General features: G+C 36.1%; 1 protein-coding gene across 1 annotated transcript; it reads left to right on the plus strand.

Annotated features, from left to right (window-relative positions):
* The first annotated feature begins 2772 nt into the window (after positions 1 to 2772).
* LOC101745673 (adrenodoxin) lies at positions 2773 to 11572 on the plus strand. Its single transcript, XM_004927388.4, has 3 exons — positions 2773 to 3137; positions 5615 to 5794; positions 8714 to 11572. The coding sequence occupies exons 1-3, from the start codon at positions 3001 to 3003 to the stop codon at positions 8868 to 8870; spliced, it is 474 nt and encodes a 157-aa protein (XP_004927445.1). The 5' UTR covers positions 2773 to 3000; the 3' UTR covers positions 8871 to 11572.

An 11572-nucleotide genomic window follows, 5' to 3' on the forward strand; every position in this document is an offset into this window, starting at 1 on the left:
ATTCAAATATATTACTACTTATTTTTATATTATATTACTTATTATTTATTTTAATAATCTTTTGAGCTTATTATACCTAGTCAGGTCATAAATTCTGTCACATGTTTAATGTAAAATAATTGAAACAAGTTTATTCATTATGTAACCATTCATATACCAAAATGAACTTAACAAAACATAGATTCTTATGACACTAAAGTTTATTCAAAATGACCTCCGTGATTTTGAATACAGGCCTTCAATCTGCGCGGCCAGTCGTCTATCGCAGCACGAACGAGGTCCATGTCAATATCGGCGGCTGCCTTAATCAAGGATGTCTTGAGTGACTCCAAATTGGGATGAGGCTTTGAGCACGCCTTTTCCTCCAAGTGTTGCCATATCTTGTAATCTAACGGATTCAAATCTGGACTGGAGGAGGGCCAGTCTTCGTGCCGGATGAAGTCGATTTCACGCGCCGCCAGCCAGTCTTGTGTGCTCTTCGCTCTATGAGCTGGCGCCGAATCTTGTTGGAATACCCAGTGCCTGTTATTGAACATGGTATGAGAAACAGGTTCCACAAGGTTCGTCAGGACTGTATTTTGATACACAACTGCATTCGTTTTTACACCTTTCTCACAAAAATGTACCTCCGTTAAGCCCCAATAAGAAACTCCCAACCATACCATGATAGGATGGAAAATGACCTCGTTGGACACGCGGAATACGGTTGCTTCTTCACTACTGTGTGCGTACACCTGATCATTTTGTTTGTTGTAGCTCTCTTCTACGGTAAAAATTTTTTCATCCGAAAAAAGAATTTCCCGATATTTTTTCCCCGCGTACCGCTTCAACAAAGCGCGGCATCTCTTCATTCTCAGGTCCATTAGACGAGCATTCAAACGATGTCCTGTTTTTCTTCGATATGCCCGAAGCCCTAAGTCTTCATTTAACACCCTTTTCACCGTGGTTCTGCTTAACCCTATCTGAAGGGCCAACAGTTTCTGCTTACGTTTGGGATTTCTTTGAATTCGCGCCTTCACAGCTTTTATCACTGCTGGAGTCCTAACAGACCGAGGGCGACCACTTCTTGACCTGTCATCTACACTAGAGTCTTCACTGTATCGTTTGATGTTACGATAAACGAATCTTTTGGTTATATTCAAATTTTTCAGTATGTTAAAAATTTGAATTGGCGCGTAACCGCAACGATGCAACGCAATAACTGCAACACGGTCTTCTTTAAGCGTCCACTCCATATTTAAAAATGAGTAAAATTCTAAAAGTATACATTTTTATTTTCATGAACAATTCGAAATTCGAATTCAATAAACTTTTTTGTGGCCAGCATTCTAAAAGAAAAGTTTTTACTGTGTGACAATACTCATGACCTGACTAGTTAGATCTTAAACAACATGAAAACATTAAGTAAAAATTATAATTTTAACGTTATAATCAATTTTAACCAATTTTGTCTCGGCTTATTTAGATAGTGCACTCTTCTGTAGGAAGACTGCAGTATTGTTTTAATTAATTTATTTGTTTTCCCATTAATTTAATATTTTTTCCTACATAAGCTTATAGCCTTAAGAGGCTATTTCAGGTTTTCCTTGACGTGTAGGTGAGCTCACGATGCTCAAACCGGAGTGTTGCTAACACTGGCCCTAGCGAGAGCAGTGCTTCACAGAATCTACCACTGGAATGGAAACGCGATGCACTGAAAAGATCCGGGTTAATTTACTCGTAGAGCCCTTCGTCGCAAGCAACGGGTTCAGCGAAGATTTTCATATAAATCACATATTAAAAAAACACTATCAATAAATCTTTAAATCGTTTCAAACTATTTCATCTATATTTATATCACATATATATATTTATATCATACTATCTCATACTAATATTACAAAAGAGGAAAGATTTGTTTGTATTGAATAGGCTCTGAAACTACTGAACCGATTTGAAAAATTCTTTCACTGTTAGAAAGCTACACTATTCCCGAGTGACATAGAATAGAATATTTTTTGAAAAAAATTTGGTATCCTTACTAAAACTCCAATAATGTAACCCAAGGTGTAAAAAAATTACTTAAAATATTCTTTACATCGCGTGCCCTTGCGAAAATTAATGACGATAGGATAAAGTAATGTACTACGACTTTGTAGAACACATTTTTATTTACAAAAAGTGTCGCGACAGCATATGTCTAACTATTATAGCTATGCCGCAATAAGTATTCTTTTATTTCAAAAAATAAAACAACGTCCGATATCGTTGAAATTTTTTTTAAAGATCCGAACGGAGCCGGAGCGGGCAGCTATAATTTATAATTGTAAGTAGGCAAAACATAAGTATTGTGCTGCCTGGAAAAGAGTATATATTTGTGAGAAGAAGTATCTACAATTTATCGAAAGTGGAATTACAAACAAACATTGAACAAAACAAAAGTAACTTATTAATTGTCGATGTGAAGATTGAAGATTAAATGGAGAAAATTACCTTAGAAGCTTAGTTTTTACGTGAAAAAAAAAACTATGTGCTTATGAATTTTTGGAATCACATTAACGCTCCCTGTCAATTTTGCATTAATATTTTCAATTAAAAACAAATTACGCAGCAGTAGTTTGCCTTCGTGTTGTCGTCATTGTAATGCATTATAATAAAATGTATGATTGTGATTCGTTTACTATTATTAACTATTTTATTTGTTGTTATTTTTATTTAATAGCTATTTCGATTTTTTAAGCACGAATTTTATTATTGACAATCAAATATGTTTTACGTGAACTGAAACGTGATATGACAACTTTGACGTGTCAAGAAGTAAATTTCTCTATATTTCAGTGTTAATCTATGTATTTGACTGTGTTCGAAGCACGATAACCTAAAATTATACAAGGTCAAGATCAATTATTTAGTGAAAATTATCATATTTTTTCACGTCCGTCGATCGCAGGCCGTGAATTATTAATAAGGATACCGTTAGATAGAAATTGTCTCGGTTGTATTAAAAAATAAGACGTGAAAATGTTCAGAACTGTTAAGAATTTGTCTTGCTCCAAATTTCGTTATTTATTAAGATTTAATGATTTAGGAAGTAATTGTATCGATTCGAAACGTATAGTTCCGTTTTCAACGAGTAGTCTAGCGTTAAAGGACGAAAAGTAAGTAGTTTTGTGAAAGATTTCCGTATTAACATTTACTTCATATCTATTCAGGGAATATCAATAAAATTATTAGCTCATAATTAATTCTCATAGTTTTTATTATACGTATTATGTACACGCTTACTTTAAGCATGTACTTTGCATAAGTACATTATATAACGATGATTTTAAAATATAAAATAGTGAATATTTATAACCACTTTATTCTATAATCTGATGTATCATTATATTGCTTCTGATGATTCGAATACTTTTTATGTAGTTTTCATAGGCTCTGACAACTAATATAGATTTTTTTTTATTGCTTAGATGGGTGGACGAGCTCACAGCCTACCTAGTGTTAAGTGCTTACTGGAGCCCATAGACATCTATAATGTAAATGCGCCACCCACCTCGAGTTAAGTTCTAAGGTCTCAAGTATGTATTACTGCTTACTATTATTAATGTATTACTGCTTCACGACTGAAATAGGCAGAGTGTTGGTACCTACCCGTGCGAACTCATAAGAGGTCCTACCACTGGTAAATTTTCAATTTTTTATTTATTTATTGTCTTCATTCTATCTGTAATCAGTACTTATACTAATAAGCAGGTGAGGAGAAAAGATGAATAATATAAATGGATAGATAGTAAATATGATATGATATAGTATAATGACAAAAAAAATGTGAGACTAAACTGTAAAAGTGGTCTTAATCATGCCTAAAACTTGGAAAAATACTGGAATACTATACCATATCTAAAACTGAACAGAAAAAAACTATATTTAATGTAATAAAATCAAAATGTTGCCTAAAACGTCAAGAGATTTGTAGTAGAAGTAAACGACGCTTGAAAGGCAAACGTGACTGAGCGACAATGCGTGAACTTTACAGTAGACTAATTTAAAGTTGAAATTAATTTAAAATATACCTGAGAAAAACCTGAAAAAAAAATCTATTTTAATGAATCTAGCTGTAGGATTGAAATGATTTTAATAGTCCTAAAAATATATTTTTTGCGCATCGAATATGGTTATTGCCTATCATTTATGTACAAAGCAGTTATTGTCGCTTAGTCACGTTTGCCTTTCAAGCGTTGTAAAGCTAACATCAAGATAAATCAGCACAATGAAAAAGCATTTTATCACATCAGGCAGGCACATTATTTAAAAAGATAAAACATCTCAAATATAATAGGAAATTTATTCACTTCCCTTTGAAACCCACAGGCTTGAGAAATGATCATAATTTTTATTTTAGTTCTTTTTTGTCAGACCACAAATTTATACATATAAGTAATTATTTTATAAAGAACATTGTTTTCATTCGGAAAGTCAAAATTGATTTGTTAGGCATCCTCATGTCTAAAAAAATTGGCTTCACCCCCACCATGAGACTCTTCTTATCAGGTATTTAATTAACGATAACTAAAATAAACATCATAAGAAACACATTACTCACATTATATGAAGGTGTTGTGGCCTAAAAGATAAGACGTCCCGTGCATTCGTATCTAGCGATGCACGGGTATTCAAATTCCGCAGGTGGGTACCAATTTTTCGAATGAGATACGTACTCAACAAACATTCACAATTGACTTCCACGGTGAAGGAATAACATCATGTAATAAAAATCAAACCTGCAAAATTATAATTTGCGTAATTACTGGTGGTAGGACCTCTTGTGAGTCCTCGCGGGTAGGCACCACCACCCTGCCTGCGGTATTTCCCTTTCTGTGCTGCCTATTTCTGCCGTGAAACAGTAATGTGTTTCAGTTTGAAGGGCAGGGCAGCCGTTGTAACTACACTTGAGACCTTAGAACTTATATCTCAAGGTGAGTGGCGCGCTTACGTCGTAGATGTGTTTGGGCTCCAGTAACCACTTAACACCAGGCGGGCTGTGAGCTCGTCCATCCATCTAAGCAATAAAAAAAAACAATTATTTTAGTTGTTTTTTGTCAGATTATTTCAAAGAGTTTGCTGAATCTCTCATGTATATATATCAAGGGATGAATGGCTATTTGGTTTAAGCGACATTTTTTCGACTTTACAAAAAAGCCATTTGAACCATAAAGTTTATAATTTAGAAAAAATATCATAAACAAAAAAAAAACTTCTTCGGCTATTTCAATGGAGTAAACTCAATTGAAGTTCAATTAAAAACATTGAACTGTTGATGTTGATACTAAATATAACGCACCTTTAATTACAAAGGTCTTTGAACCTAGTACAGACTTTCAGCTCTTTCAAAGGCTTACAAAATAAATTATAAGGTTAATTTCTATTTGTATTTGTATTATACCTTTAAGAGAGAAATAAATAAATTATTATTATTAAAGATAAATGTTGTGTATAAAGCAAAATGTCACTTAAATCAAACAGTATTCACTCCTCAATATTACAATATCTATGAGTTCCAGTATCCGATCCACAGTTAGACATTAAGATTTTCTCTCTAACTTATCTGATAAAGTTAATGAAATGTCTCGTACAGGGTTAAAGTATGCTTCGTGCTAAACGATGGGAAGAGGTTGGAAGCAGAGGCGAAGATCGGTGATACACTTCTGGACGTGGTCGTGAACAACGATCTAAATATTGAGGGCTACGGGGCCTGTGAGGGTACCCTGACCTGTTCCACTTGCCATGTGATACTGAAGCAGGAGGATTATGATAGGTAAGTTATATACGATATCAAGAGAATGTTTTCGAAGTCAAAAATTTTTTTTATTTATTTATTGTGGTGGTGGGTGGACGAGCTCACAGCCCACCTGGTGTTAAGTGGTTACTGGAGCCCATAGACATCTACAACGTAAATTGAGATATAAGTTCGAAGGTCTCGGTATAGTTACAACGGCTACCTCACCCTTCAAACCGAAACGCATTACTGCTTCACGGCAGAAATAGACGGGGTGGTGGTACCTACCCGTGCGGACTCACAAGAGGTCCTACCACCAGAATATAGAAACCTAACAACAATGGATTCACACAGTGTGCTATAGTTTTAATAAGTTTATATAGCATAATACAGTATAGTTTGTTTGTATTAGATAAGACGTCCGGTGCATTCATATTGAGCTATAAAGACTATATCAGTGTTCAAATCTCACCAGCAGATATCAACTTTTTCTAATATAATATATACTAACAAATGTTAACGATTGACTTCCGCAATGCAGGAATAACCACGTGTAATAAAAAACAAATCCGCAAAAAAAATCTAATTTGTCCCCTCCCCCTGCGCGCTGCCATTTTGCGCTCAATTTTCTCAATTAACTTTTGTAAGGCTCCCCACAAACTGCAGACTTTCTATCGGCCGATAGTTTGGTCGGGTTGGGCTGTTAAGCCTTGTTCGAACTAGGCGAGTATTTTAGCCACTCTAGGCCGGGGCTCCCAAATACCAGCTTCTTCCATTTGACTCCATGCAGAGGAGGGCCGTTCGGATTGTCGATAATCCCATTCTCACGGATCGTTTGGAACCTCTGGGTCTGCGGAGGGACTTCGGTTCCCTCTGTATTTTGTACCGTATGTTCCATGGGGAGTGCTCTGAGGAATTGTTCGAGATGATACCGACATCTCGTTTTTACCATCGCACCGCCCGCCACCGGAGTAGAGTTCATCCATACTACCTGGAGCAACTACGTTCATCCACAGTGCGTTTCCAGAGATCTTTTTTGCCACGTACCATCCGGCTATGGAATGAGCTCCCCTCCACGGTGTTTCCCGAGCGCTATGACATGTCCTTCTTCAAACGAGGCTTGTGGAGAGTATTAAACGGTAGGCAGCGGCTTGGCTCTGCTACTAGCATTGCTGACGTCCATGAGCGACGGTAACCACTCACCATCAGGTGGGCCGTATGCTCGTCTGCCTATACGGCAATAAAAAAAAAAATAGCCACTAATGAACTCGACTAATCAACAGATTCGGACTTGTTTAGTCAGTGAGCCAGTGAGCAAGGAAGCGTGGTGGGAGATGCTACTCGCCCGAAAAAATAGAACAAAATGGATTGACTTGACTAAATTATTTACTAACCTACTCGACGAAATTTTTGGTGTTCAGACAAATTTAGCTACTAAATTACTCGGTACTCGACTAAAATACTCGCCTTGTCCGAACAAGGCTTTACTGCCCACACTGGACCAACAAAACAGTTGGGTTGGACATGAGTGCGCAGACTAACCTAACAATCGGCCGACTATTCTCGAACGATTATACTAGTTTGTGACCAAGTGTTGAAGAGAACGTTTGCACAATGAAACTGGAATACAGTATTATCCAGAAATGTTATTATTGTTCTCATACAACGGACGGACGAAAGCCAAAAAGAGATTCCGAGAGTATTGGGTGCAACCCATCCTCAGTAATAGATTAGTTAGTGGAAAATTTTACACAATGCATTCCAAATTACTTGATCACCCGAAACTTTTTTTTTGCCTTTTAACTAGCTTTAATGAACTTGTCAAGATAATTGGACCAGCAAAAGCGAAAGACGATGCAAACTTAAGACTCTTCGCTAAAGCTCGGAGCGAACTTAAGATAGTTAAGGCCGAGTCGGCCGACTAAACAATCGGCGTGTGTGCGGGCGGGGAAGAGCGCCGTACTGTGTGCTTAGTGCGAGTTTTTTAACGTTCTCGATAGCGTAAAAGTTAACCCAATGTTGTATGCAGTTGGAACAGCGCCCATAGCGGCAAACGTAGGCAAACGATCCCATTCCATACAAATATATTTTATTTTTTTCGGGCCGAGGGCTGAAACTCCTACGAGGTCCCCGCGCCTAGGGGGCGCACGGGGTGTGTGGGACTTGACGATCTGCAAGGTGTTGGGAGCAGACCGCGGGCCAAAGGAATTTTAGGGCCCTACCGCACTAAACGACTCCCCTGCACTCTTACACCCGACGTCCGATCTCCGTCCGGTTTCTTTTATGCTTAGTGCGAACATTTTAACGTTCTCGATAGCGTAAATCCAATTTTACCCAAAGTAAACCCAAAGTTAGCCCAGTTTTGTATGCAGTTGGAACAGCGCCCCTAGCGGCAAACGTAGGCTAACGATCCCATTCCATACAAATATGAGTTAACTTTTACGCTATCGAGAACGTTAAAAAACTCGCACTAAGCACACTGGTCGAGCCGGCCGACAGTTGGCCGACAGTTTAGTTTGAAGGCAATCGGGAATCCCATCATACTGATCGTTACAATTTGCGCACGTGCATACATCTCCATACTGATTAAGACGCCGACCAAACTATCGGCTGATAGAAAGGTTACTGGTGGTAGGACCTCTTGTGAGTCCGCGCGGGTGGGTACCTTCACCCTGCCTATTTCTACAGTGAAGCAGTAATGCGTTTCGGTTTGAAGGGTGCGGCAGCCGTTGTAACTTTACTGAGACCTTAGAACTTATATCTCGAGGTGGGTGGCGCATTTACGTTGTGGATGTCTATGGGCTCCAGTAACCACTTAACACCAGGTGGGCTGTGAGCTCGGCCACCCATCTAAGCAATAAAAAAAAATTTACTCCACGGGGGCTATAATGCTTACGTGGTGATTTTGCATACCCTCACTCTTGTTATCCCACGATATCTCGATATTGCGACCCTCAGATTACCGGAGGAGCCCAGCGACGAGGAACGCGACATGCTGGACCTGGCATACGGCCTAACGGATACGTCGCGGCTCGGTTGCCAGATCACTCTGACCAAGGACCTGGACGGGCTGGAGATCATAGTACCAGAGACTATCAACGACGCGAGAAGCTGATGTTCTGTCTAGATTTATCGTTATGAAATAATGTAGCCGGCATCCGACTGTATAATTAATTAGTATTACGTGAAGATATCCATAATGTCGATTCATATGAAAATCTATTTAATTAATTCGACAATGATGTTGGGAAAAATAAGTAATAATATTGACGCCATTTTGTTGACAGCTACGTTCTCTTTGTTGGATTGAGTTGGGCATTAACCCCAAAGCCGAAATCGATGGGAATCCATTAGAATAATAACATACAAATTCAGTAAAAAGTCTTTTAAACGTTTTTGCGGTTTAATCTCAGCTTTAAATATTTATTTTAGTTTTCGAAATGTTACAAGAATGGTTCCGATTTGATTTCTTGGATCGCTGTTCCGTTTTAGTGATTTTTTTGTTCACGCGCCAAGGATCTAGATCCAGAGAAAAATGTAACAATGATATAATATAACGACACCAAAAATCGACATGGGTATTTTTGCAATGATTTTTGAGTCGCTTCCCTATCACCAAAGAAATAGGAACTTTTTTTTGTATCTATTCAACTTGCTGTCATTTTTGATTTTATCGATATGTTGTACAATTAGGTAATATATTAAAATAGTTTTAAGTACACTTTTCATTGATATACAAAAAAAAAAGAACATAATTGCAACACCAGTAATTAAATACCAGAAAATTATCTTCATTAATTTATCTTTATTCGAATTTAATCACATTTTGATGATTCATTTAATTATTTGAAAACGGACAGTTAATGTGTTATTTAATTATAACATAATAATAAAAAATATTAGTAAGAACTCGAATTGGGTTGCATCCGGATACAATTATATTTTTTTCGACATAAAGGCAAAGGGGTGAATATCCATTATTCCAATATTTCGAATTGTAATTAATGCTGACGTATTAAAGACATACATGCAACTATTTTAAAAATAAAATTACTTAAAATGGAGCGGGAAGCGTAAATTGTTTATACCTATCAACTCGCTTGGTAAATGTAGTGTAATTGCCAAAAAAAACAAGATAATTTACTTTAAAAAATATAATATAGATAATAGTATAAATGAGAGGAGGCCGCAGGAAAATGACAAAAGTATCCAAACGCGAAACCGTATAAAAACTATTTCCGTAAAATGTAGATTAAAAATTTATTAAATGTTTTTTTGTCTGTACATAAGAAGCAAATTTTAAAATGTATGTGGGTGCATAGTTGTTTTTTTTTTTAATAGCTATAGTATAATGTAACGGGACATGGTGTTTGTTTTATAATTTTAATGTGATTAATGTTAGATTACAGAGAGAGTGTTAGATTAGAATATCAATGATACTTATACTACCTATAAAAATGAAAGAAGGAGTAAAATTGTAGTTGAACATTTTATAACACTGGCAATACAGAAATGTAAATTTTTCAAAATGGCGTTTTGACAACTTCGAGTTTGATTATGAAAGGAAATTTTATGAAATACATATTTTGATTAAAAAACAAGAATACCAATAAGTCTTTGATAATACCAACGACTTCTTCCACTAATTTAGGTTAACCAGTAAAAAAAATTTGAATGATAAAATTGACATTTGCCTTTTAAAAAAAAAAAACATTCTTAATTCCCATTTTTTATTGGTAGCACAAACTCGTCAAAGACAAAAAAAACCTCAGTTGTCAAACAGAGAAGACGGTATCACATAATTACTTTATGTTTGCTCAATTAAATATATTTGTCAAAACAAACAAAAAATAGTTAATTGATGGTTGACGATACAGTAAAAGCTCTTTATTCGTGACGCTTGAAAGGCAAACGTGACTAAGCGACAATAACTGCTTTGTACATAAATGATAGGCAATAACCATATTCGATGCGCAAAAAATATATATTTCTAGGTCTATTAAAATCATTTCAATCCTACAGCTACTAGCTAGATTCTACTACAGCTGGATTCGTTAAAATAAAGTTTATTTTCAGGTATTTCAACTTTAAGTTAGTCTACTGTAAAGTTCACGCATTGTCGCTTAGTCAAGTTTGCCTTTCAAGCGTCGATATGTATGTTCCGTAAAAAATAGATGAATAATGAAACATGTGATAACATAATGGTAATTTACATAAATGGATTATAGAGGATAAGTTTCTAAGTGAAAAAATAAAAACATACTTAAGCGTAGTTGTAATAAGGTCTATTTTAGTTTATTATTAGTCCGCTTGACGACGCGTTCACAAATGATATTACGTTGGATATCTAAATACATATTGGAATCTTTTTTAACAGTAGGTATGTACCGATTAGCTCTGTGAACAAAGAAATCTTAAGCCGCGAATATAGGAATTGGGACGCTTTTGTTTAATACGCGAATAGTGAAAACGTGTAAGAAGGAAGCGCGAATAAGGAGCTTTTACTGTACCTACTTAGTATTTTTCAATAAGACGAAAATATTTTTGTATAGTATCTAAATGATCCAGTGCAATAATGTTAGATTTCCTCTCGTTGAAGTAGCAAGGGCGGTGACAAGTTTTTTTTTCGATAGGCGGCTGTGCGTTTTACGTAGCCGGTAACCCAAGGATTGGTGTTGCCATTGCATTGGTATTTTACTCGAACGATAACATGTCAAATGAATGTATATTTAAGATGATTTGTTGGTTATAATATTGTTGAGAAATATATTTATATTTGATATTTCGTAATTTTAATAATAAACAGTTGATAGAAAA

Source organism: Bombyx mori, chromosome 24 (genome assembly GCF_030269925.1).
Source record: "Bombyx mori chromosome 24, ASM3026992v2".
Lineage (NCBI taxonomy): Eukaryota > Metazoa > Arthropoda > Insecta > Lepidoptera > Bombycidae > Bombyx > Bombyx mori.

Excerpts from the sequence above, each read along its gene's own strand:
- LOC101745673 (XM_004927388.4), top strand. The coding sequence starts at position 3,001 with ATGTTCAGAACTGTTAAGAATTTGTCTTGCTCCAAATTTCGTTATTTA. Across the intron at positions 3,138-5,614 it reads CTAGCGTTAAAGGACGAAAA|GGTTAAAGTATGCTTCGTGC; the intron begins GTAAGTAGTTTT and ends TGTCTCGTACAG. Across the intron at positions 5,795-8,713 it reads AAGCAGGAGGATTATGATAG|ATTACCGGAGGAGCCCAGCG; the intron begins GTAAGTTATATA and ends TGCGACCCTCAG.